Source organism: Pomacea canaliculata, linkage group LG1 (assembly GCF_003073045.1).
Source record: "Pomacea canaliculata isolate SZHN2017 linkage group LG1, ASM307304v1, whole genome shotgun sequence".
NCBI lineage: Eukaryota > Metazoa > Mollusca > Gastropoda > Architaenioglossa > Ampullariidae > Pomacea > Pomacea canaliculata.
Genome location: NC_037590.1, coordinates 22,227,576 through 22,254,308, shown reverse-complemented (window position 1 = coordinate 22,254,308; position 26,733 = coordinate 22,227,576). Strand labels below are relative to the sequence as shown.

The 26,733-nt window shown below is 43.2% G+C and overlaps 2 protein-coding genes across 3 annotated transcripts; both read left to right on the top strand.

The window, feature by feature from the left end:
- On the top strand, nt 1-13,165 carry LOC112569303. Of its 2 annotated transcripts, XM_025247076.1 has the most exons (16): nt 4,208-5,721; nt 5,857-6,113; nt 6,627-6,712; nt 7,194-7,363; nt 8,160-8,330; nt 8,492-8,656; nt 9,024-9,148; nt 9,376-9,519; nt 9,749-9,802; nt 10,220-10,312; nt 10,628-10,765; nt 11,132-11,234; nt 11,582-11,753; nt 12,059-12,310; nt 12,556-12,887; nt 13,103-13,165. In XM_025247076.1, the coding sequence occupies exons 4-13, from the start codon at nt 7,201-7,203 to the stop codon at nt 11,740-11,742; spliced, it is 1,317 nt and encodes a 438-aa protein (XP_025102861.1). In that variant the 5' UTR covers nt 4,208-5,721; nt 5,857-6,113; nt 6,627-6,712; nt 7,194-7,200; the 3' UTR covers nt 11,743-11,753; nt 12,059-12,310; nt 12,556-12,887; nt 13,103-13,165. The 2 variants fall into 2 exon arrangements, with proteins under 2 accessions (XP_025102853.1, XP_025102861.1); XM_025247068.1 differs by lacking the exons at nt 7,194-7,363; nt 8,160-8,330; nt 8,492-8,656; ... (8 more) ...; nt 12,556-12,887; nt 13,103-13,165 and adding exons at nt 1-560; nt 946-1,079; nt 1,607-1,737; nt 2,407-2,710 and having other exon boundaries at nt 3,511-5,721; nt 6,627-6,715.
- On the top strand, nt 12,071-23,548 carry LOC112560659 (polycystic kidney disease protein 1-like 2). The gene is made up of 19 exons (XM_025232661.1): nt 12,071-12,310; nt 12,556-12,868; nt 13,517-13,618; nt 13,792-13,886; nt 14,159-14,389; nt 14,579-14,746; nt 15,153-15,310; nt 15,475-15,770; nt 16,118-16,316; nt 16,866-17,127; nt 17,969-18,095; nt 18,651-18,901; nt 19,809-19,983; nt 20,391-20,649; nt 20,937-21,264; nt 21,374-21,481; nt 22,106-22,507; nt 22,694-22,844; nt 23,424-23,548. Exons 1-19 carry the CDS (start codon nt 12,071-12,073, stop codon nt 23,546-23,548), a joined length of 3,990 nt encoding a protein of 1,329 aa, XP_025088446.1.
- The last annotated feature ends 3,185 nt before the right edge of the window (nt 23,549-26,733 follow it).

Genomic DNA, 26,733 nt, shown 5'->3' with positions numbered 1-26,733 from the left:
ATCGATTCCCTATCACCATGACACTGCTTTTTGCGGCACTTCAGATGTTTGCACGGTATTGGAATACGATGCTTTTCCTGAGCAGTTTCTGTATTTTATTTTTAAAAAAGTATTTTATTTCGTCGGTGCCAATTGCCTCTCTGTGGACAAGCCGATGTACTTGCATTAAACATTCAACCTGGCTTTAGTGTTGAGACAAAAGGAATATTACGGCACTTGTAAATGGAATGGTGGTAGTGGTGGTCGTGGTGGTGTGATGGCATTCCCTTCACTGTGAATGGCTCACTCGACCTGTCGATGCAGCCAGTCGCATTCCACTCGAGGCCTTCATGATCTGCTCAGCACGTGAGTGTCATGAGTGAATGCAGCTCAGCTTTCAGGTGTTAAAAACTCTTTGTGAGTGGATGCTGCGCACAGTGAACTCCTGCAGCGCTGCGCGGCATCTGTGCACAGTGAATACTGTGTGGCGGAGGACGCAAGGATGGTGGGTGGACGTCTGGCGAAGGACTGGTCAGGGGGCAAAGTTGAGCTGAGCTTACAGAAGATGCTGCACTTATTCGGTATTGTCTTTCTCGCTGCACATTACATTTCATCTCGGTGTCAGAACTGTTTCAGGAGCAACTTTCTTGATGCGAAAAAGTAACTTTAAATATGATTTGAGTTTTTAATTGCTATAAAAGAGAAACAGGTGTCTGCTAGAAATAGTTTTAAATCATCTGCTCACATGTTTGCCACAGTCTAGTTACTTTCTGTATAAGAAAGAAAGAAAATAAAGAAAATAAGAAAGAAAAAACGGAAGGGAAATAAGAAAGAAAAAGAAAGAAAAAAAAAAAAAAAGAAAGAATGAGCGAAAGATCAATGAAAATTACGAAAACAATTTCTAGGAAATACAAGCTACAGTATAAAATAATATTTACGAAACAAAAGCATGCTCGGGATTTGCAGTGTTCGTAGCGGTCGCCAGTGACATGGCGAACGGTCAGAACGCGTTCAACTTTAACCTCAGCCCGTCTGGAGCTCAAGAGAGGACACTAAGTCCAACCACAAGTGTGTCAGTCACCTGTGTCTGGGATGTACAGGTAAGACGACCGCAACTGCGGGAAGTTTTTGATTGTAGGAGCCAGGTGCACGTCACTAGGCGCTTGGTGGGTGGTTCAGGTGAGGCGTTCAGTCGAGCGAACCAGCGCCTAGCCGCGACCCTTGTGACGTCATGGCTACGTGTTGGCTACGTGTCCCGTTCACCAGAACTTTAAAGTTTTTTTACTTCTCTAAATTATAAACGACCAAAACAAAAAAACTGTTTTGTGTACAGCAAAAAGCCCAAGAAAGCTGGTGTCTTTATTGACGAAAAGCCGCTGATCATCATCGATTACTGAATATCGATTTACATAATATTACTCCTGGCTTTGATATTGTAAACATTATATTAAGGCATGTATAGAGACACACATATAAACTTACGGTGTGCACGCGCACGTGTGGAATGGAATGGAATGATAAAAGAAGGATGGATGAACAATGCGCCTTCTATCTCGATCGAATGTTTCAAGTTACTAAGATATTGAAATACATGCTACCTGTTCATGAAAAGTAATCTTTCTCACAGCAATCTATTACAGTTGGAGGTGTAATAGATCAAACAGTCATCCTTACACCATCATCCATAACCCAGACCAACTCGGGGTCACAGGGACAAGCCGTTTTTGTCATCGCAGGATCCTCTCTGTCTCTTGGCGAGTATGTTATTTTTATTTACCATTTGATCACGGACGTGAATAGGAACAAGTTGTTTATTTGATCCGTGGACAAGAATACTATGAGTATTATTTGATCTGCGTTTGTTACAGCTTAATAATGACTTTGTAGATGTGGAGTACTAGATGTGAAACTGTCACTGTTGAGCATCTTTAATCAAGATGCTACTTTGCTGTTTGCCAGTTTGGACTGTTGTGATCAGTTGACTTGGTGCTCCTGCTACAAGAAATAGAAATTTGTTTTTCCTGATACCCTTTTCCTCAAACGATTATAGGAGTGTTTCGACTTTTCTTAAAGCACAAGACCAAAAGGAAATACGAAAGCAAATAGTCCTGCAAATGCAAGAAGACAAGTTGAACTTGTGCCGAAAATATTTTATCAGCGAATTTTCATTACTTCCCTTTATAAGGTTTTTCAAAGATGCATTTCGCGGGCAACCCGAGGAGTATCAAAATGTGATTCGCACCAGTGGGATTTGTTCTAGGATCTGTTTCTATGATCATTTCTCTTGTAAAGCGCATTGAACCATCTCCTAAGCTGGGAAATGCGCAATATAAATACCCATAATCCTCCTCCTCCTCTTCTTCTTCTTTTCCTCCTCCTCTTCCTCCTCCTCATCATCATCGTTAAAAATCACACTACTTATTACAGACACACTCTGGTGATCACGGCGACCAATGGAACAGCGCTCAGTGCACAAGTCAGCACCCAGGCGACTACAGCAACTGCTGCAGCAACCACAGATGTACTAAAGAGCACATCAATCCCCAGTAGAGTGGTCAGCGTTTCGATTACCGTTCTTCTCTACAACGAAGAGTACCTAACGGGACTAGCTCTCAGCAGCTCCCGAAATTTCTACGAGGCGGTGAACACTAGCGCCACCCTGACAGCCAGTGTCGTCCAGGGCACCGGTCTACAGACATCGTGGTCCACTGACAACAGTCTCTTCGTTAAGGTTCTCTCTTTCTCTTAGTCCAATGAACGTACAACATCGAGACTGGCTACTGAACTCATTTTTAAAAACAGAGAGCAAAGAGACGAAGCGCATTACCTTCCCTTTATTAACGCATGTCAGGAGTTGTAGCGGAAATATTAATTTTAAGGGTTATGCCAATGACTTTACAGATTGTAGTGATTAATTTTTTAATTATAGGAAAGCTTGATCAGCTAAATTAAATGTACTTAATGTTTTAAAATTATAGAAAGACAAATAACTGTTTTTAACGAATACGGATGTTTCTAAGAATAGATTAAAAATCCTCATTTGCTGTCGGCGACTGAACGTTTACGAAAAAATTTTAAAATGACATTTTTCAGTATATTACTGCTTGACAATGCTTGATCATAGTACAAGACCTACATGATACTAGTTTTTGAAAAAAATACAATATACAAGATTAAAATGTGCAGAAAATATATGAATGTGATATGTAAAAAAATGGAAAGATAAAGCAGTGTTTTAGCTACGTATTTCAACATGCTTAATGCAAAATGTGTTTTTCATGTTTATCACTTAGTATCATTATCGGATTTCACTTTTTTATTTTGTTCTATTTTGTCCGGGCTAGATGTCACGAAAACCTAAGACTAGAGATAGTTTCAGCCTTTCTCTGGGTCTACTTACTAATTCCCACTGATGGGACTTTAGAGTAACATCCCTTGCTTTAGTACCAATTGAAAGAGTCGAAGAAGACGTGTGTGTTAGGTGAGTGTGTCTGCGTGTGTGTTTCCTTATGTCACTATGTCCTTACCCAGGTCAACGTCAGCAGCAAAACGTTCTCCTCGCCTCTCCAATGGACCACCCTCGGCCGCCACTCAGTCTCCCTCAACGTCTCTAACAGACATGGCAGCTTGTCCGCACAAACTGACGTCACCGTCCTGTATCCAATCAACGGTGTCGACTTCCCCACCGGCCAGGTGACGAAAGCAATAAACGAAGAGGTGGTACTCACGCTGACAACGTCCAACATAATCCTACAGCCCATGGGCAACGTCACTTACCAACTGACTTGGGACACCGGCATCACGGAGGTCGGCGATCTTAACGTCACTGCTAGTCAAGTCAGAACGTTCACTCACTCCTACTCTGTGCAAGGGGACAGAAACGTCACCCTCGAGCTGACGTCACCAGCGCAAAAGAAGGTATTCTTGGTTCTGGTGCGCATCTGGGATAATCTCAACGTCAACTTGCACCTGTCGGCAACAGTCGGGTTACCAGGGGACAACTTCACTCTCACCTTTGTCAACCCGCCCACGGCAGGCTTTCGCTACAACATCAGCTGCAGTAAGCCCAACTACATTTTCCAGAACGACCAATCTGCGCTGTATGCAAATTTTTCACCGCCCAACCCTCCATTTTCCGTCACCTTCAGCGCAGTGGGTGTGTACGTCTTCACCTTTGAAGCCTACAACGATCTGTACTCGCTCACCACCACACACCATCATCATTGAAAACATCATCACCGCTAGTTCTCTGGCCCTGTCCTCTGCCAAAACCAAATCCCGACCGTTGACAGCGCTATTGCAGTTACGCGTCAGCCGTGGACAAAACGAAATCCAACACATTCTCTTGCACCTGGGACTCCGGCCAAAATGACCAAACCAATTATCAATTCTTCTACTTTCCAGAAAATTTCCCGATAGCCCAAACTTCGAGTTTGGGTCTGCTGGGAATTACACCGTGACGCTCTACTGCAGGAACAACCTTTCTGACGCTACCTTCACATACAACACGAGGGCATATGACTGGCAGTTGGCAAACTTTCAGCTGTCCTATGAACTCACGAAAAGCTTTAATGGCGACGCTCCCGACACTCCAGTCCTGTTCACCTTATCGATGCCCGGCTATGCACTTCCTACAAGAAGGATGTCCGTTACGTTTGACTATGGTGACGGAAGTCCTCTAGACAGACCTCTTAAAAATATGTTTAATCATTCTTATCTCTTCAAATCCAGAGGGATCTACAACGGCAGTGTGTTATTGTCGCATCAGTCTAAGGGTAACACGACTTTCCCGTTCTCCGTGCGTGTTGGTGCCATTCAGTTGTCTGTGGAGTCTCGCGGCGGTCTGGTAGGGACCCACCTGTTTCGTTTCTTCGTCTCTTATCCGAAGGACAGCTGTTTGTACTCCGTGACCGTGGACTTTGGTGATGGACACAGTACTATTTTGAACTCAAACCCGCTAGAATTCACCCACTACTACGAAACTGTTGGATATTACACTGCAAATATGACTGCACATGCGGGACTTTCGCAGAGTCATCACCGTTTCCTGGACACTGGAAGTCGAGGGTTCGGTTGCTGACCTGAAGCTGCAGATCAAAAACAGTGCGTCACCCTCCTGGTCACGTCAATGCAAGCGTGTATCTTGATCGCTCGCAGCACCAGATCATGAACATGACCTGCAAGATGAACTGGGACGAAATACTCGTTAGTACGCTCGGCACGTGGAACGGCTCTTTGCAGCCGACTGCTAGCTTCCTGATGAACTTCACTTACGAGACGCTGGGGGCCAAGGAGCTGGTGCTGAACTGTTCCAATGCCTACTCAGACATTTCCTTATCTGCTTATCTGTTTGTAGACAATGTGTGCTTTTCACCCGACCCCATCTTTGACCGGCAGTTCGCTAAGTACCACAAGCCCATGGTGGTGCTACAGTCCGTGAGGGTGAAGCTAGTCACACGCACGGTTATCCTGTGCACGACCCACAAGCCCACATTTGAGTGGAGCATTTCTGTGTACAGTCGAGACGGAGCTAAACTCTCCAGTTACACAAACTTCCAGCAGCCCAACGTGGATTACCTGACCATAGAGCGGGCGAGCTCGAGCCAGGCCTGTACCGGATGGCGCTGAACATCAGCCTGGGGGAAAAATACAACAACTCCTGGCTCTCAGAGTCAACTTTCGTCGAAATGGAGCGACCTCCATTAGTTGCAGAGATCCAGGGCGGCAGGATTCGAAAAACCGGTAAGCAGTGGTAGTCGTAGTCGTCGTCGTCGTCGTCGTCGTCGTCATCGTCATCATCATCATCATCATCATCATCATCATCCCCACCTTGGTACTTTTGGAAGTAATTTAACCCCCTGCTCATCTCGACACCAGGTTACTCTGAGGATATCATCGATGCCAGGACTGGTTCCTACGATCCCGTCAAAGGCTACGGCATCAGCGACGACCTGGTGTTCAGCTGGAACTGCAGCGTGTACGACACGGCAACCGTCGAGGATCTGCTGGACATGATCAGGCAGTCTAGACCCAGGTGACCCCCAACCCTGTGATGACATCTCCAAGGAAATAGTCGATGGAAAAAGACAACTCGTCATTGGAGAAAATGTGGAATCCAGAGGATTTTGTTTGAGGTTTTAAAAATTGTTGCATTATTAAAAAAAGTATTATTATATTTTATTTTATATAATGTTACTTGTCACTACCTCACCTGACGCAAACGTTTGCAATTTTTTCCCAGAAAAAGTTTTATTTTGTATGTTTTAGAAGCATATTAAGTCACACATTATGCCACAAGTGAATATTTAACATTATACAAACATAAACAAAGTTTGTAACCTTGGTATACAGACATGAAGAGTGAATAGTTCTTAAAATTGTTTTACTGATGATTCTTACTGTAATAAAACAAACCAGAGAATAATGTGGTCATAATGTGTATATTTTAAAAAGATCGAATCTCCACATCAAACAAATGTTCCAGCTTGAATTTATTTCTTTATTCTTTGTACATAAAGCATAGAATTGTTAACAACGATCTAATGCTTTGAGTGAAGCTTAATGGTCGACCTGCCTGGAAGAAGGATATTGCCATTTTCACACATAGTGACATGAGCATTTACCTGAACATTTAATTTATTCCCCAGGTTGCCGTTTCTTCGAAGAACGCGACATCCAACATTGCCGAGGCTTACCTGCAGTACAATCGACATTCTCTCAGCATACAGATAGTGTGAGGACTAGTCACGTGATCAATTAGTTTAATTGTGTTGCATCGTAATATACGTAATACTATCTTCTGCTTGTTATAACTTAACACATTTAATCTGTTTTGATAACGATTACCTTGACATAAAGATTACCATGCGGGTAACAACCTCTCGCAAGAAGTGTTGTTATTAAGCAGCAAGTGTCTGAGACACAACAGATCTCTGACTTGTTTTTGTGGATTTATTGAGGGTCATATTCTTTAACGAAGGCATAAAAATTTAGTCCACCCTTCAAATCATATCTTAATTTACATGTCTGCTGAGTGGAGAAGATGAATACAGACACGAACAGGTTGCAATAACGACGCGCGTATTGAATCTAGGAAAATCTAAAAGGTGGTCTGCGCATGCGTGGCATAACTGTGGGTAGGAGGGGGAAATATAGTCACGGACCGTACGTACGTACAAACAGCGCCCTCTAGCTACAAAGTTTCTCGTCACCAGCTGCGTGATGAACTGTGACCGCAAGGTAGCGATATCCACCAGCCTCGTGCTGTCCGTGAAGTGCGATGACTGCAGTGACGAGTCCATGGCCAACGCCGAGTACAGCTGGACCCTCTACCTCATCGACTCAGACACCGGACAACAAACGGAGGTGCAAAACGCAAAACAAGGTAAGGTATGGTCAGGTAACATTTAAGGTACTGTTGTCGGAACATCCTTATCGTCACCATTGTTATCGATGGTGGACACGATGATGTTAAGTGTTTTTTTAAACACATACGGTGGTTGTCTTGTTCTCTGTTCGGTATTGTTCGCATTATCTAGAATCGTCTGTCAACGGTTCCAGTCAAGTCGTCGGCTTGTATTTTAGTTGCAGTAGACAAAATCGTCCACTGCCTTCCCAAGAACGTCAAATGCACAATTACAAATAAACAGACATCAATCAACATTTGAAAATATGTTTAAGAGCTAGAAATTCGGAAATCACAACATACGTCATATATATATATACACACACACCTTACTATTCGTGATTGGATTTATGTAATGACGATACAAAAAATTCTGGTTATACTTAGCCATAGCTAAGTTTTGATAAATGTTGCTTATACTCACAAATAGTCCGTATTTTGTTGTTCATTTTCTATGGTTAATCATTCAAAAAAAAAAAAAAGGAAGAAAAGGTTATAGTTGCTGTATAATTCAATTTTTCGATACGTCATTGATAAATAGTTACATCATTCAGTTGTTTGAAGAATGTTTACCACATATAATTTCAGATAGTATCTTTAATGCTTTCTTAATATTATTAAGCAAGTCAGACGCAGTTACCATTTTCCGTTTAGCTGCAATCATCCCTTTTTATTTTTGCGCATTTATCACGTGGTGTAATGGTCCTACACACGTGACGTGGCAAGCAGTTGTAACGGTATCTTGTACAGGGGTCCTCCTGACTTGTTTCTGCAGGACAAACAGACGAGAGGGGTGTCGTTATCAAGGAGAAAACCCTGGAGAAATGTAAGAAGTACCGGGTGGAAGCTAACATGACACTGTCCACTAGAGGTGGCTTCGCCGTCAGGGAATTCGTGACCAACTGTCCACCTTGGGGAGGCAACTGCACAGTATATCCACTAAAAGGTCAGCAGCTTGTAGAGGATTATGATTGACTGCCATGCTGGACTTGACAAACGTCTGGGGACTCTTGAAGTAAAGCCACTTTTTGTGAGCAAGCATCTATGTTTAGGTCATGAAGCTACTTCCAAATTTCTTTGTGTGAGTGTCCTGCTCTTCTGTCTTAGGCAATGTACTTAATGAGACTTTCAGGATGGAATGCTCCGGCTGGATGGACGAGGGTTTCGAAGATGACGTCAACTCCACCGATAAGACCCGGCTGTTGTTGTCTCCACTGATCTATAAATTTCTGCTGAGAAAAAATGACACCATTGTTCCCATCTCAGAAGGAGGTAGGTCTGTGAGAGAGACAGGAACCTACGGTTGTCGTTTGTTGTTATCAGTGCACTCCAGACGCAACAAGAGTGCTCAGGTGCTCACATTGTCTCGGGTGTCAGAGGCGAGTGTTGAGTGAGACCAGTCAGCATTCATATAAAGGCGAAGTATATCCCTCTTGATGACAACCTCTCCGTTCTCTGGTGAGCTTTGTCCCCAGACTCACATCTTTACCCCACAAACGCACTTTCTTTCGAAGATGCCAAAGACAAGAACATCCATTTTAATGGTTTTTTTAAAGGTAACGCTTGTGTTTTGTTTTGTTTGTTTTTTTGGTTTTTCTTTTTATGATAATGTGACACTGACTGCAGAAAGTCTTGACAGGTCAAGGCAAGATGGCCCCAACTAAGCTGCCTTTCATTCCTGACGGTGGGAGCTCGGAGTACGAGCTTGTGGTCCGTATATACGACCCGCTGCAGGATTTCACCGAATACAGTGTACCTGTAGAGGTCGGTATGTTAGCAGAATATTACATAACTATAACAGTTAGTGTTTTACATGTTATCACCTGCAAGGACACTAACAGAAATAAAATAAACCAAAAAGAGAAGAAAACTGTACACGGATGCCAGAAGCCTGTACATGTAAGCTAAAGTAATTATAAACAAGTCTACAAATGTATGTAATGCAAATAAAAATTTTAAAGTACAAAATCATTGTTTGTGGTCATGTTTAGCTCTACCTGGAAGAGGACAAGAATTCAAATTTACAAGAAACTTTGAAGTTTTGGGAAGGCCAGAACAACTATAGTGGTAACTCGTCAACACTTACGAAAGAAATGCGAGGAATTACAGTAGCCGGCTACCTCATCGCAAACTCTGTGAGTTGCCTTCACTAGCGTTTGCTATGTCACGTCGCATACCCTTACTAGTGTTTCCCGTGTTACATCACATACCCGGATAGACGTTAACATGTTACGTCACATACAATGATGAGGATTATTATTTTTGCTGAAATGTAGAGATGCAGAATGTCTCAGAATAGAGGCTGAGGGTTAAAGATTAAGCATTCTCTACACGAGTTGAAGCTAATCAGAAGAAATGTTGTAGAATGTTTCAGATAATCAGACTGAACTACAGCAGGCCTTGGGAAGCAATTTGGAGGTACGTCTGCTAACGTGCGCAGTGGTACTTATTCACACCAGTCCAGTGGTACTTACCTGAATCTGTTAGGTGGTACTTACCCCAAAGTTAGGATAAAAGTCCATAGTATTCAGTGTTCAGCCTGAAGTCACGCACTCCTGGTGCTTAATTCATTTGTTACTGTCCTGATAACTGTCCTGATAGCTCACACTGGGATAGGGTAGACTTCATCGGAGGACGAAAGAGACAAAAGAGTTTCGTGTAATTTCTATTATTAAACACAACATCCTATAAAACATTCAACTTTTTCCACATGAACAGACACGAAAATAGACGAGATTTAAACTGATCCTACTCTCTTCACGATTCTAAACAGTTTTATTTTGCCTTTACAATCCCTTTAATACGTTTTGCAACTACTCGAGACTTTTTGCACAGACCAGCAAACCTGTGGTCAGCTTGGGCTGGAACAATCTGTGGAACGAACTTAAGGATCCTCCAGATTCACCCAACCAGAACGACCTGATAGAGGTGAGTTCATTTGCCATGCGCACAAAAACCTGACTCGATAGTCGCTCACAGACTTCTAACCTAGCTTACATTTGTTTTTAAGGTACTATCTACCCATGTTACCCGCCGTTGGTTGAGTGTTACCCTCAATTATTGTCCTTGTATCGCGTGTGCTGTCCGCCTTTAGAGTACAAAATCTTATTCTAGCTGTTCTGCATAGAATACCAAGAAAAGTAGGAAACAGATTATAAGGCTGAATGTATAAGCTCTTAGGTTTGTATGTATATGTTCATGTGTGCGTGTAGTTCACATTGATGCTTTGGTGCACGACTGCAGGTGACGAACAAGTTCGCCAACATGGTACACAAGCGAGGCGAGGAGGCCAAGAACCTGACAGGACTGGGGCTGACGGCGCTGGCACACGGTCTGAGCACCGTTCTCTCCAAACCTGAGACAGTCAGCTCTGATTCTGTGGTGAGAGCCTGATGAACCTTGTGCTGCTTGTCCACAGACCTCTACACATGTCACAATGAAATGAAAGTTCTCAATCAGAAATTTCAAACTGTTTTTTGTGGCTTGCAACCCAGTTTTCGTCAAAATTCTCAAACAAAACAAAACAAACAAACAAAAAAACCAAAACAAAACAAGAAAACAAAAAACAAAAACAAAACAAAACCACTTATAAACTAATATTTAGTCTCTAGAAAATTTTGATATGCAGTAAATATCGTTAGAAGTGACTTTAAAAATATTTCTTTTTTATTACACATTTTATTCACGAACAAAATATTTCTCTTAATACACTCTTCTCTCTCTCGTTGTCTCCTCTCCACTTTGCAGAAAGTCACAACAAACGTAACAGACATGGCTGTGGAGGCACTACGCACCTTGTACACCACCAAACCATACCCCATTGCCGAAAATCTGAAAGAACCTGTTCTTGGTAACTGGCTTCTCTGTTATTGGTCTAGTTTCTTGTTTTTTAACCTTCGGTTACACTGGCCTTTACAGCCATTTTATGGTTTTCTTTTTCAGACTTACACAAAATGCATTGAGATTTTGTTATCCAAGTTTTCTCTTGCATTGAAAAAAAGTAATCTCACCTGAAAAAATAATTAATTGGGCTGATCGGCAATGGGATCAATTTCCTAAAAGCTAAATTTGAGTTTACTTTTATTTTGCTTAGATCTTTAGAATGGCGTTAGCGATTATTACAAAACAATACAGAAAGAGCTGAAGAATTTCCGCAGGGTCTACAGACTGACTTTGATTTCATTGGTTCTGGCGTAGCTCTGACGTCACTAGTGGATCGTCTGGTAGCTGCCAGTGTTCCTTCCTACAAAGTCCTGTACACCACAGAGATTGAGTTCAACGCCTCTGACCTCAGTAAAGATGACAAGACGTTTGTCAAGAAGCGTCTGGGGTTGCGGTGGCCAAGAAGGACCACTTGAAGACTGAGCTCGTAAGATCACTCACCGACAGACATACATCGTGTGATTTTTGGTGTAGTCACTGTCATGTAACGTGTGTGTGTGATGATGACCTCCCTGACTAAGCTGAAAACTTACAGACGCTCCCTACTAGTGTATGTCTAACATTAGACGACAAAGAACTCAATAGTTGACAAATGATCAGAAATCAGACCAAAACAAAATAAATATAAAAAACGCACAGAAAGTAAAATGCAGTTATTGAGTGCACTAAACTCACTCTGCAGGCACATGCTATCAAAGGTCCCGTTCAGCTTTTATTCTTTGTCTCTTTCAGATCAACGAAGTGATGCCTCAGCTGGAGATGACGTTGAACGCCATGACGGAGACGCTGCTTGTCGGAATGGTTGTCGGACAGGAGCCAGAGCGAGCGGCGCGCGGGGGTCTGTCGCTGATGGCCTGCAAGACGACGGGGGAGACGCTGGCCTCCAATGAATTAGAGGTCGACCCCAATAATGTGGCCCTGAAGATACACGCCCTCATCCCAGAGAGCGAAGTGGATCTCAATCACGCCGAGCTGGACGTTAAGGTTGTCGTCTACTAGAGTACATACAAGAGGGGCGGTGGGAAGGAAACCTGGTTTACACAACAATAAATTTCTTCTTCAGCTTTAAAATTTTACAGCTTCACCTTCACAGCTCAAAATGTGTTAGAAAGATCACGCGCCAAAATACACACACACACACACACACAAACATACACAAACAGCAATTGCTGCATACTGTATAAAAGTGTATATTTGAATAACGAATCATTGAATTACACCCATTGCAGGCCAACGTGTTCACCAAGAACCCGTACCCGTCCAGTGACTTGTCCTCCTATGACATCACGTCCCCTGTGGTCAAGCTGGACGTCCGAGGTAAGAACGGCACCGTGAGGGTGAACAAGCTGACCGTCACCATCAAGCGAGGCTCTAAGATCGACATTCCAGCCATGGAGACCTTTTCGTCCAACGACACTCATCAAGGCCCCAATAACTTGCTGTACCACCGACTGCCGCTGACCTCCCCTCACTCAGCCATCATTACCTACATCAAACTTCCGCCGGATATGGAAGCCGTCACCGCCTACTTCCGCCTTGGCAGTGCACCTACCCTACAACGGTTTGTGCGATATTTTGAATACTTGTTTGCATCAACATTTCAGGTTTAAGTTATTAATGTGAATTGAGTTTTCTTATTAAGGAAAAAAATTGAAAACAAACAGACGAATGCTCACAAATAATACTAGCATGACTTTGATGTTGGTAGTCGGTGCGCCATCTAGGGCAGGAAATGTTGATGATCTGCTTGTGCTTATCATGACCTTGTGTCAGTAGGTATCATGTCAAAGTTGAAGGACAACCTCTTCATTCTGTTGGACGCCGAGACGTAGGCTTCGAGTGAGTTTATATGCCTTTCTGTGTGTGATAATCTGTTTTACATCTCCATCTCTTAGTTTGGTAAACAAGTTTTAATCCAGTTAGTCCTTAATATCCTGAGTCAATTTTCTTGCTTTTCCTTCATGTCAACATTCTGTCGCACATTTGTGAATGTGTTGTTGTAGATGGTCAATCCTACATGCAAAGTAAATTCTCTGGTCTATCTCGGTATCACCTATTGTTAACTTTGTTAACCAAATATAAATTTTTCTCAGTTGTGGGTAATAAGTGAAATAATATATCCTTCAGAGAAAAATAAATACAGTAAAAGTATTAAAGATGAAAATTGTTTTGAAACTTTGTCGTTTGCAGATCTGTCTCTAAACAACAAGATTAAGAAGCTATTTAAATTCAGTGTGGAGGCAGGATTCTTTACCCAAGGCATTATCTTTGTGGGTTTTCTTGTAAGCGGAGGTAAGCAATAATAACGCGCGCGAGCACACACACACACACACATATATATAAATATAACCAAGAACTATAGGCGTCAGGAGAAAGGTACACGAGGTAGAAAGAAATAGGTAGACGAAGCAACAAATACGATGTATGAAGACGAACATATCAGCTACATGCTGTTTTTATTTCAGACAACAACGACACCTACACGTACGAGTACCTGTCCTTCATTGACAGCTGTCGTGTCTGGGACGAGGAGAACCGCAAATGGTCCCCCGCCTGCAAGGTACTGTGAACGTACCTATCTGATTTTTTTAAAAGAATAGTTCTTCTTCCCATCCGTGACTTCGAGCTCCGGTAAGGAGGGGATCAAGGAGTAAGAGGACAAACAGCACTGTGGCCAACTGTCACAGCCAAACTTCCAGTCATGAAGGAGTCATTACATACTCTAAAACAACTTACCCTACCTTCATGAACGCATTATCCTTTACCATCGTCGTTATTAAAAAAATCCTTTTGTTTGATGATATTTAATTGATGTTGTGATGTGTCGTGTAGATTTCAGACTTGTCTAGCCTCGAGAAGACGGTTTGCGAGTGTGAGAATCCACCCGGAATGACGTTTGCCAGCTCTTTCCTAGTGCCACCCACTACCATCGACTTCAGACTCGCCTTCTCCAAGTTCGACGTCAACAACGCCTGGGTGTACGGCACGATGATCGGCCTCCTGCTGGTCTGGGTGCTCGGCGTCCTGTGGGCTCGTAGACAGGACAAGGCCGACAGGGAGAGGGTGAGCTGTGATCACAGTACTTTGACGGCATTGGCCAGAGTGTAGATGCGTCTGTATGTGTACACTCCTGTAACATCGTCACACAACACTACATGAGACGTTTTCAGCAGCAAAAACTAAGCTGATGTTTATTCCAGTCACCGTCCAGTAAAAGAATAGTAAAATAACATGATCCCGTCTGTTTTTAAGTGGCAGGTAGGTTTCTTGACGGACAACGTTGTGGGCAGCAGCTACTTCTACCTGCTGACCGTCCACACGGGCCTAAAGCGAGGCTCTGGCACCAAGTCTAACATCAGTTTCGTCATCACCGGCTCCCAGACAGACTCCGGCGTCCGTGGACTGACAGACGGCAAAAGGGTCAGTAGATGAAGAATGGGACAATGATGCTTATCATCGCGAAGACCGTCAGCAACACAAGACGATCCTGGCGCACATTTCAAGCCACTGCAAAATCTTGACTTTTATATTAGAGTCGATTATAACAGTAGTTTCAACGCTTCTATGTTAAGAACATGACTTAAAATAATATCATAAACATCAAAAAGTGTAAAGTATAATCATGCTGATATGACATTTCTCTCAGAAACAACATTTTTATTATAGGTAGAAGTGATAGACTCTATGTTTACTTGAATCAGCAGAGACTAGAATAGTAGACTGCAAGAGCGATGATACATTTATTTCAGAGACTAGAAACACTGCAAAGAGAACAGTAATGATTATCAGCATTTCATACACCAATAGCAAAGATGGTTTATTTCAGTCACTGGCGACTGGCAGCGTGATGAGCTACATCATGGCCACCAGCACGTGTCTGGGCGACTTGGACTACATGCGAGTGTGGCACGACAACTCTGGGGGATACCAAGCCTCCTGGTACCTGAGCAGGATGAGCGTAGAGGACCTACAGACGGGTCAGAGGTCAGAGGTCTCAGTTGCTGTAATGTCATTCAGTGCGATACAGGGTCATGCTTTATCAGTATGTAAGCGTTCTCCCTTTATATATTCTAGGTATATGCTTTGTTACCATAAACTAACCAGTTTAGTTTTATACAGTTAAAATTTCACACCTTGTCCTGACCCAGGTACATGTTTGTGTGCGAGCGATGGTTCGCCATGGACAAAGACGACGGCCTTGTGGACCGCTTGGTGCCCCTGGCGCAGCAGGACGAGGTGATGTCGTTCGACAATCTGTTCTCGGAGTTCACTAAGCTCGGGCTGACGGACACTCACCTGTGGTTCTCCTGCTTGCTACGACCCGCACCCAGCGCCTTCACCCGCGTGCAGCGCCTGTCGTGCTGCGTCGTGCTGCTGCTGCTGACTATGATCACCAGCGCCATGTTCTACAAGCCTGAGGACAACGAGACCGGCGCCAGCACCAGTCAGTGTCTCCATCTGATGATCTAATGGAAAATCTTGATATTATTTACATATTTAGCTGGAATAGCAAACACTACATAGCTGACAGAAAGCAAACCATTCATACTGTTTATAACTGAATGATAGCAAACACTTATGCTATTTATATATGATTTGTAAGAAACACTTCATGCTGACCTGCTCATCAAACAATTTACATTATCTAAAGATGGTACAAAATCAGACTCTTCATTGTGTCTATACTGAGAGCAAAAACTTCCCTCACACATTCTAAAGTCGTAGAGCTGTAAATAGCGGACATAAATAACAAACACTCCCCTACCTTTGTTTCTGATTTTCTTACTGCAGATTCCATGGGCCTGGAAGTGAAGATTGGCATCATGAGGTTTTCACCGACGACCTTGTGGACATCCTTCGTGTCCATTCTCATCACCTCCATCCCCACCTCGCTGTTTGTTGTCATGTTCCGCTACAGTCGGCCCAAACCAGGGCCTCGGGCCCGGCCCACTACACGTCAACACAACCAAAACTTAGAAGCCAGCGAAGAGTAAGTTGCACAACTTTTTACGAAGTAGTGACTACCTTTGAGAAATGTCCCTAGAGATAACACTATAAATCAGCTGAAACCCAATGGTATAAATGGGAGAGTATTATAGTCGTGACTAAATAAACAAAAATAGTTTCTCAACAAGTACTTTTCAAGGTATGACTTCGGACTACTGGGAATTACAGATTTCTTGACAATAGTTGTAAAGAAGTATAGCAATGCCTGTAAAGTTTTCTTGAGAAAAAATCCCACGAGCGAGAATCCAGGATGAAAAGTTTCAGGGGTTATTTCTTTATGAAGCGAGGATAACTCATTGCATTGACTCTAATGTCATACTACTGCTAGTGTTGCTGCTTTATTTTGTCAGGAGCTTGTTGGAATTTATTTGTCCCTCCTCTGCTCTTTCCCATTAATGAGTACTTGCATATGGAGATTTGCTTGTAACTTAATTTTTTTTCTGATTGTAAAGGGAACCAAGTCATCTCATTATCACCGTGCTTTCTCATTATTTGTAATCTTTATTTGTGTTTATTTTGACTTTTCTTCTAGAAGCAACAAATTGGAGCAAAAAGACAAGAGCGGACAAGCGGAGAGGAGCGTGGCAGACCTTCCAGAAAATAAACTGCAGGAAAACCCGCTTCCTTATTACTGTCGCTACGTCACCTGGCTGATACTTCTGACGACGGCGGCATTGTGTGCGTTCTTCTTGGTGATGTACAGCATGCAGTGGGGCAAGACCACGTCAGGGGAGTGGCTCACCTCCTTCTTCGCTTCTTTCTTTGAGAGCATCTTCGTAGTCGACCCTATCAAGGTAGTCACGGCAGGAGGATTTTGAAAGCAAACGAAAAATTGTTTCTGTAACCACGCGAGTCGAGTCGTCTTTAATCTGCTAGTGCAGGGATGCCCAACCTACGGCCCGCGGGCCATATCCGGCCCGCGAAGCTTCTGCACACAGTGCAGGAAATCGGCATGTTAGTAATAAAGAAAACCTAAAAAAAAAAAACCCTCAAAAAACAAAAAAGGGAAGAAGTATTTATCCCTACGTAGGGGCGTCTCTCAATCTTTCGATGGATTTCATTCTTGATTTTCGTCTTGGGAGGAAACCAGCGTTCGAGAACGAGGGACGCCGCATTCCACATGGGATTAGTGATCTTTTGATTGGTTACTATTTGAATCAGTCGTTAAAGAGATTGAAAATACAGACTCCGGGCTTTCTAGCAAGGTATAAAACAGTGGGGTTCTGAAAGGGAGGCAATACCGAAACAGCGTTTGAATTTCGTTATTTTCCTGTGGAAATCAGGACGGATTGCCATGGGGTACCTCGATTAAAATGTATTTTAAGACAATTTCTAACTTTTATCTTAACAAGAAAACTTCAAATATCTCACTAATTACTACATAATTAATGGTAAGAACAACTTAAAAATGGTATCTGTTCTTTTTTTTTTTTTTGTCTTTTTTGTACTTTTGCGGCGAAGTGGCCCACGACACGGCTGTCCGAAATGGATATGGCCCGCAGGCAGAAAAAGGTTGGGCATCACTGTGCTAGTGCAATCTTTCGTGCCATGCATCATGGAACATGGTAAAGGAGAAAGAATGAAATGATGCGCACACTATCCATGCAATTCAAAAGGGAGAGTATTCTGTGTCAGGTGATCGCAATTGCTCTCCTACTGGCTTTCTGCGCCCAGAACCCTTACAAGGACACTGCCCACAAGGAGCACGTGGACATGGAATGTATGCTTGAAGAGGCCAAAACGCTGGGCGTGGATGATGCTGGTAAGTCACTCGTGCTTCGCTCTTTTCACTTAGTGAAAACCCTCTTCCAGCTCCCCCTGGCGGCGTCACGTTGGCGCCGCTCTTTTATTCTGACGCTGAAAATGGAAGGAAAGAGGTCGCTCCGCCTATTGCATGCCTTGGTGCTGTGCAACTGGAGCAGAAATGAAATGAATTGGGACACCAGTGCCGGTGGAAATAATATGTAAATGCCGTTAATAAAGTTAACGGGTCTGAGATCGGCTGTAAGATACGTAGGTGGAAAATTGTTTGCTTTGCTGGTTGTGTAATTTGATTGGTTAGATATATGAAAGCATGGACGGATTGATTGATGAAATTTTTTTCTTCATTAATCTAAACGACCTAAAGGAATTAAAGTCTCTGAAAAAAAAACTCATTGGATAAATAGATAAGATTGACAACAAAGAAAACAAATCAGACCTTAGAAGTTTAACAAGCTTTTTTTACTGCCCGCCTCGGTTACTTCGACATTTTCAGTTTAGAACTACACTCACATCTCGTTTCTCATATCACTAGCGACAATTTTCGTGCCAACAGGTCTTCCCGCCATCCCTCCAGACCCGGTGCCACAGAAAGTTCTGTTGAAAGCTCGACGGCGGCGAGAACAGGAGCAGACGTCACAGCGCGTCTTCTTTGAACTGCTGCTGTACACCTTCTTCGTCTTCTGCGTCTTCTGTCTGTCCTACACCAACCGCGACGAGAACTCCAACCGCATGTACCAGCACCTGAGTAACATGTACTTTGACTCAAAACGGAACTTAAAGAATCCCCCGTTTCTATTTGAAGATGTAAGGACTCAGTTTCTGCATAGATCATAGCATAGTACAGTACTAGTCTATAATAATGATAACGATGATGATGATTGATGATTGATGATTGATGATGATTGATGATGCTGTGGCACTGATGTCGACATCTTTCCGTTCGCCGTACGCCTCCACTAGGACACCCAAGATCTTTCTCGGCGTATCTCTTGCGTCATGCGGAAGCATCAACACTCGACGTCTGGCAGGTCCCTCCAGCGAGCTCAAGATGTAACCACGAGCCGCATTCTGACACATCGGGTTTATGCGAGAGCTAACTCGACCTCTGTTTCAATCTCGTCGACACTCGTTGGTCCACGGCAAACTACTGAAAGCGGACTAACTAGTATGCTCGTAGAGCCTCTGCCACCAACGGATAGCATCATGGTGCTCTCTATGTACTAATCTTCTGTCGTGGGCTTCTGCCCGTGATGAACAAATGTTTCTTTTTGTTCAGCAGTGCTTTTAGGCCCTTGGTCACCCAAGGTTTGTTGTTAGGATAAACATACACTGCCTTGATGGACTGGTGCAATCAACACTATTTTACTCCTCACTTTTACTCCTAACTGTTTGTTAAATGTCTGTATGGGTATGTGAGCAAAGACAAATTTCTGTCCTCCTGGGCAGACAATAAAGTCTGTTTTGATTTGATTTTGATTTGATTTGATGATGCTCGTTTGCATTAAGCGGCAGTAACAGTTACCGCACCAAGCATCTGGCAATTGCTTTTTTCTGAATATGGGGCTACGTTTTGCCGGAAATAAATAAATAAATAAATAAATCAGCAGTCGTGTTCAGTCAGCGCCCGATGCTTGTAACAACATGAGGACTTGTTGTCTACTCGTGTTTATGAGATGACGTAAACACGCGATGACGTATTATTCATGTCCAGATCAAAGGCTACGATGGCGTCATGAAGTGGCTCAACGACACCATGAGGCCGACGCTCTTCCCGCGCGTGGACACGCAAGGCAACACGCTGCAGCAGGGCGAGCGAGTCTTCACCTCTGACCCCGTCACCTTTAGGGTCGGTCCTGTTCGGGTCCGCCAGCTCAGGATGCCTGTTCGTGAGTTCATAAGGATGTTCTTGCTTCAACCTGTTGTTGTTGTCTCATCTTGTTTGCACGCAGCCTGTTGCGAACTCCAGTTTGTGACGTCACCGCTTTGTTTGGTTCCATGCCAGTGTACCTGTTTTCACAATTTTTTAAAATTAAAAAAGGAAAAATAATGTAGTTTCTTCATAACTGTTAGTCAATTTTGAAATTGATAAAACAAACACCAGTTGCACTTACACACTGACACACGATTTATCTCCATTCCTCACTCACACACGTTTAAAAAAAACAGGAACAGGAGACAGACTGGTGAAAAGAAAATCAAATAAATTGTCAAACATAATCCAGTAACCCAACATCTAATTTGGGTTTCTAAAACCAGTAAACTAACGTTTTACTTGTGTTTCTACTTCAAACAGTGCAAAGGAATAGGGGAAATTATCCTCAGCTCATTAACTCACGTCACTACGTGCCCCCGTACAAATGGGAGGAAGAAGAGAGGGGAAGATTCTGTGTCGGTTGGAAGTCCTTGACGTGTTCTTACGACGACCTGGAGACCAGGCTGAGCCGCGTAGCCTGGACCTACCAGACCCTGAGTGATGTGTCCGTCCTTCCGGTGTGGGGAGAGTACTCCACCTACAGCAGTGGCGGCTACATCATGGACTTCTCTGTTAACTGGTAGGGGATGCTTACCTGATTTATTTTAATTAAGGAAGTCTTTCCTGTCGTATGAGCTAATCCGCTCGCATTGTCATCTCAGTGCTAACCACGTATGGTTTTAAAAAAGCTAAAGTAAAAATTCACAGCCAGTTAGTAAATTGTTCTCAGCATTTTCTTGTCAAACACGAGACATTGGTCCAGGGTGACAGCATGATGTGACTTTTACTACCCACGTGAACAAAGTCCTGCAGAGGACGTTACATGCAGTATTCACACGGTAGTCACTGGAGTTGTGGGTTGTCTAGGGATGTGGTGTCCGACACGCTGGAAGAGCTGCAGGACGGGGCGTGGCTGGACAATCAGACTCGCGCTGTCTTCGTGGAGTTCTCCCTCTACAACCCCGACAGCAACCTCTTCGCCTACATGCGACTGGTGGCGGAGTTCCCGGAGACAGGAGACACGCTGGTGTGGAAGGACATCAAGATCCTGCGCATTGACCACCATATGCAGGCAGCAGACCTCTACATCCTTATTGGCGAAATCATCGCAGTTGTCGCCGTCATCATCTTAACTGTCGTAATCGTCGTTAAACTGAAAAAGCAGAAGCTTAGTTTCTTCAGTGATTTCTGGCAGGTAGAGTGCTCTTTCTCAGTAGTTACATTTATGTGTATGTGTCTTTAGGCAATTCATTAAAAATGTGAGAGTGTAGAGTAGCCTTACTTACCACTGCTCTCATGTGCAGGTGCTGGACGTATGCACTGCCTTGTGTTCTTACGTTGCTATTACGTTCTACGCCATCAAGTACCTGACGGTGAACGACTCCATGGCTGCCTGGCGTCAGAACCCTAAGGTCAGAGATGGTTCTGACAGTCGTGGCAAAATGAAAAAATAAATTACAATTTTGTCATGATTACAATTCGTCAAGTTGTCAGACAAAAAGGAAGCAAAGCGCAGTTGTCTACCTTCCAGAGTAGTCCTGCCTGCATCCTTATGCTTGCCTTCTGACTGCTAGTCGGAGCAAGAGCAGACTTATTTGTTGACACACTTGACCATTCACTCTCTTTAACATGCGTACATAAAGGTACATTCCTCAGTAGGAGTGACCGCGTTCCTAAGATGATTTATATGAATATATGATCAGATTTATAACAGTGATTTATAAGTAATTTATTATAGACTTAAAGAAGGACGGAATTTTCTGATGACCTTTTAATCTGTTTCATTTACCGTGCAGCAGAACTTTATGTAGTAGGAGGTAACTTACTTTGTTGATATTTTTATATTAAGAAGAAAAGAGAGAGAGAAAAGCTTGCACGTATGTGGACACGCAAAGAGAGAGAGAGAGAAGGGGTAGTGATTCACGCAGCGAGGGAGAACAAATCTGGCCCCCAGATAAGCCTCTAGAACATTATCCAAATGACGGTATCGTCCACTTCTACCTTTTTAATTTTCGCAACCTTTTACCTTGCTACAGGCGTATGTGGACTTCTACCAAGCTGCCTTCTGGGACGCCCTGTACGGCTACATGTTGGCGGCCGCCGTTTTCATCACCACCCTCCGCCTGCTGCGTGTCCTGGGCTACAACAAGCGGCTGACCGCCATCGGCACGGTGCTGTCCATGTCCGGCAGGGACCTGCTCGGCTTCTCTGTCGTCTTCCTCGTCGTCTTCGTCGCCTACCTGTCAGCGGGCTACTTGATGTTCATGACTTCGCAGAGAGACTTCCGGTCACCGTGGCACTGCGCGCTGGCGCTGTACCAGATCCTGCTGGGCAGAAATGTCCTGAGCATCATCTCGGTGGACGGAGTTCTCTTCGCCTGGATTTATTTCATCTCCTTCATCGTCCTCGTGTTCCTTATTCTCATGACGATGTTTCAGGTGAACCATTTAACTTCTTTATTGCTTTTTTTCAACATTGCTTTTGACTTGAAATGGTGACAAACGTCGACAGAATCAAAAGTTCTAAACATGATTTCGAGCTAGAGAATAAAGAGGAAGTGATGTCAGTCCATCCAGTTTTGACGTTTTGTCACGTGCAGTCGTGTGTCTTGTTTCTGTGTGCAGGCCATCCTGTGTAACACCAGCAGCATCGTCCAAGCAGACCTCAAGACAGTGCCGCCCCCATACGGCCTGACAAACCTCTTCGTCAAGTTCTACCACTCGGCCATCGTTGACTGGCTGCCTCCCTGGCTCCTGGCTCGCAGAGCGAAAGCGGGTACAGAACCACGTGCCAGCCTCATGCTGTACTTTTCTCTTCTTCCTCATCGCATGCTGTTGTCTCTGTTCATACCTCCGTGTGTGTTTGTTTGTCTTGTGCGGATCTCAGAGAAAATAAGAAGAGAGAGAACGAGGGAAGATTGAGACAGTGATACTGTAATGCTAAATATTAGTTGGTTGGTTTATTTAGTAGGAAAATGCGTCTTCCTTGAGGGAATTACGTACTATGGGGGGAGAGAAAGGAGGAGGAAACTGGAGCACCTGAGGAAACACTATACGTCCAGCTCTGCGGGTGTTCTTAAGTGGTTTAGTGGTTATAATTTCGTGCTAAATATTTCATTATCTTCCCTCTAGATATGAGTTATGTAATGGATCTAATCCTTACACCTTGGTGTTGTTTAGACTTTTTTTTCCCTGCTAACAGGGCTCTGTAAGATGGTTCTGTCGTTTGTAAGGCCAACACAATTTTTATTTAATTTAATTTTTAAATGCACTCGAAGAACATTTTTTAATTCATGTTAAACGAACCTCTGTGTCAATCATTTTATAGAAGTGAATTTTCTACCTACCCCTTCAGCAGCTTCCACTGATTCAGGCCCTTTACAAAGTGAAGCTGGGAAGAAGACGCAGCAGCAAGACGAGCGCGTGCAAGGTGTGACGCAAGAGTGTTGCCGGAGGTGTTGCAGCACCTGGACAAAGTAGCGCAGGTACATCACAGTAGCACGCACCGCGACCACCTCTTCCCCTACCTCCTTTCTTTTTCTCTCTTCACCTTCTTATATACATCACTAACTCATTCTCTTTTCCTAATATGAATTGTGTGTGTGAGAGACGAGTTAACTACGACTCATTCTTCGGCAGCTGGATGGCCCTTGTAAGGAGGGAGGACAGTGAGGTTTGTCCGTTTTATTTGTGTAGGAAGAAGGAAAGGAACTAAATAAAAAGAAAATAACATAAATAAAATGAAAAAAGGACTTGTAAAACACGCTGCTCCATATCTCTTTTTAAATTAACACCGAAAAGATAGAGACTAGTTTGTTCTTTAGATCTCTGGATGTTATCTTGTTGACTACTATAAACTTAACGTCTATTAAATGAGGTGTCAGCCAGTGACTATTTTTTTGAGATTTTGGAGAGTCGCTGAAGTGATACAAATGCCAGACAGTTCAGAGTTTGTCTCATTCGACAGTTGATATATATGTTGTACTATTAAGAAATAAAAAATCCAGGCGATCTGAAGAATTAACCTTATGTGTTCTCTCTTTTATCAGCTTTGTTATTAGTATCGACTTCAGTTCAGTTGAGTCGCTCACGTGACGCCTGCATCTTCTATTCTGACACGCGGTTTTACACAACACCTTGCCACTCTGGTAAGGACCTGGTAGAATCCACACATACTCACATAGAAAAATAACCTTGCGGACGCACAATTTAATATCGGCTTAGATATAGAGAGGCATAAGCTTGCATCTGCCACTCAAAGACTTCTTTTGCACACTAGTGGTTTATACCTTTCTCTCTCTGCACTGGGACCCACTGTTGTCCAGATCCAATTTGGACAAATGGACACGCAAACTAGCTCTCTCAGCGCATCACTTGACCCGTTGACAGGTTTCGCCTGCTCACGGGGCACGGGTATTTTAGAACGCCTCGTGTTGTTGTTGTTCTATGTGGGATTCATGTTCGTGTGTTCGTGTTGTACATGTAGTTGGTCTATGTTCTTGGCGCTTCACTACAATTTAGTCCAGGGGAAGGATGATTGCATTTTCGTTGTGCTGAATCTTATTGTCGATCACTCTTGTATTAGATTTTGCTTTGACTTCTTGTGACGCCCAGACTCATTCGTGATGGCGGGAGATAATCTAGTACTTGAGTCTCTGCGAGCCGCCAGTTTCTATCTCCCTATGTTAGGCCGTGTACGTTCTCATTACAAATTAAATTGAAAAAAAAAATTGGCGGGCTATTTGTATGATAAGACTCCGCTGGAATAGTGATATCTCACAAATTGTAATCTGTTAGTGGAATGAATAACTGGTGAAATTTCGTTACCTCCTAGGACGATGGGAAGAAGGGAAAATCGGGGTTAATAATTTGGCTGACAACATACATTATTGCGTGGTTATTACAACTCGATGAGTATGGCCGGCGTTGTGGCTCGCCCACGTTTAACAAGAGGCATAGAGGCACTATACACTGCGATAAGACACCGAGTTCTTATGAACTAGATTAGACGTATCTTTCTGCTCTCCAGCAGAAGAGAAGTGAGAGAGATGGAGAACCACGGAAATCAAAGAAGGACGGGAGATGAATGAGCGCATCAATTCAATCTGTCACTTTTTTCGGTTTGTTTTCGCTTGTTTCATTAACTTTTCCCCTCTGCTCCTTACGGGTTTCCCATTCCATCAGACGACGATTTGCACAGCAGACAAATATCGTCGCACACGGTATCAGCTGTTGCATAGAAACTCTCGTCAATTAAAAGTACTCAGAACTTACCACTCATTAACAGATAAGTGCATTTACATAAGTGTTATTTGCTCTCGTCTGCAGAAAGACAGAAGTGAGGTTTTGAGGATATCACTCTATAGCTCGAGCTCCCGTGCATAGCTCACTGCACTAGCACCTCTACACATCTCACTACTTTTTCCAGAGCTTGAGACGTGCGACACACCAGTGGCCCTCACTGCACACCGTTGATCCAGCACAGAAACAGGAGCAGGAGAGAAGCAGCTGATTGTGGCCTAGCCGCTTTGCTGCCCTCAGTGAAGTAAGTGGAGGAAGATGATTTATAGCGGGGTTGTGTGTGCGTGAAGACACATATAGTGTCGTTACGTCTCTTCATGATTAAAGATTAACCTGTGATTCAATACATCGTTGAGTCTGAAATTTCTCTCATTCGTCCTCAAGATTTCATGGTCTTGTATTCTCAGTAACCTACATGACATAAGAGAGCCAGAGATCGCGTGTTCGTGCGTCTCATGTTCTCGGCCGAGTGAAAATAGGAACCTGTTAAATAAAAAATGTATTGTAAAATAAAAAGCTGTTATCTTTTTCTTTTACATTATAAAGTACCCAAGTTTAATATTTTACAAATACATACAAATCGTCTCTCAATAACATGCTTTTTTTAAATATGCATATTTTACTAGAAGACCTACCACAAACACCAGCGCAAATCTCGCTAAACGCGATTCATCTTACTCCCTTACTACCCGATCCTCTGATAACTCCTTACATTATTTCTCAGGTCTAGAGTAGTTTAACAACGCAGGCATTTTATTCAATACGCTAGATCAGTATTTATTTAGTGATTATGGTTGAGAAATGAAAAGATTAGTATCATGTATAGATCGCTATCTCGCACTATGTATATTTGGCTAGAGGATAGATCCTATGGTCTTTATGATGGCGATATCGTGTGTCAGTCCTAGCAAATAGATACGTGCGAACGCTCAGCTGCACTCATTGTGGACCTACCCGAGACTCAGGGTAGTATAGCACGTCATGCTTAAACGTGAATCGTGGGCATACAATTGTTTCGAAGTTAGTCCATTGAAGGTACTATATTTTATTGTCGCGAGATCTTCAAATTTGTACATCATATTTTCCTATGAGCCTGACCTCCCAATATTGTTGGCGAGCGAGTGAACGACATTTAACTTCTTTTCCATTATTACCTCTGTACACATAAGCTCTACCAAAGGCTTGCGGTCCATTTCTAGATGTCACCATAGCTTCACTTAAACTTATTTTTCTAGGGCAAGCGGACTATACATCGGTAGTTGTGTCTTGTATCTTGTTAGTACTTTCTTTTTAATTCTTACCCTATATATCATTGCGAATTTGGTGTTTGACTTAGTTTAATTTACCGATGGATTTCCAAATAC

What these genes read in the sequence shown, in the direction of transcription:
- LOC112560659 (XM_025232661.1), top strand. Translation starts at nt 12,071, where the DNA reads ATGCCTCAGCTGGAGATGACGTTGAACGCCATGACGGAGACGCTGCTT. An exon ending in ACGCCGAGCTGGACGTTAAG is followed by an intron (nt 12,311 to 12,555) that starts GTTGTCGTCTAC and finishes CACCCATTGCAG; the next exon opens with GCCAACGTGTTCACCAAGAA. An exon ending in GACCTACAGACGGGTCAGAG is followed by an intron (nt 15,311 to 15,474) that starts GTCAGAGGTCTC and finishes GTCCTGACCCAG; the next exon opens with GTACATGTTTGTGTGCGAGC.
- LOC112569303 (XM_025247068.1), top strand. Translation starts at nt 482, where the DNA reads ATGGTGGGTGGACGTCTGGCGAAGGACTGGTCAGGGGGCAAAGTTGAG. An exon ending in GAAGATGCTGCACTTATTCG is followed by an intron (nt 561 to 945) that starts GTATTGTCTTTC and finishes CGGGATTTGCAG; the next exon opens with TGTTCGTAGCGGTCGCCAGT. An exon ending in CCTGTGTCTGGGATGTACAG is followed by an intron (nt 1,080 to 1,606) that starts GTAAGACGACCG and finishes TCTTTCTCACAG; the next exon opens with CAATCTATTACAGTTGGAGG.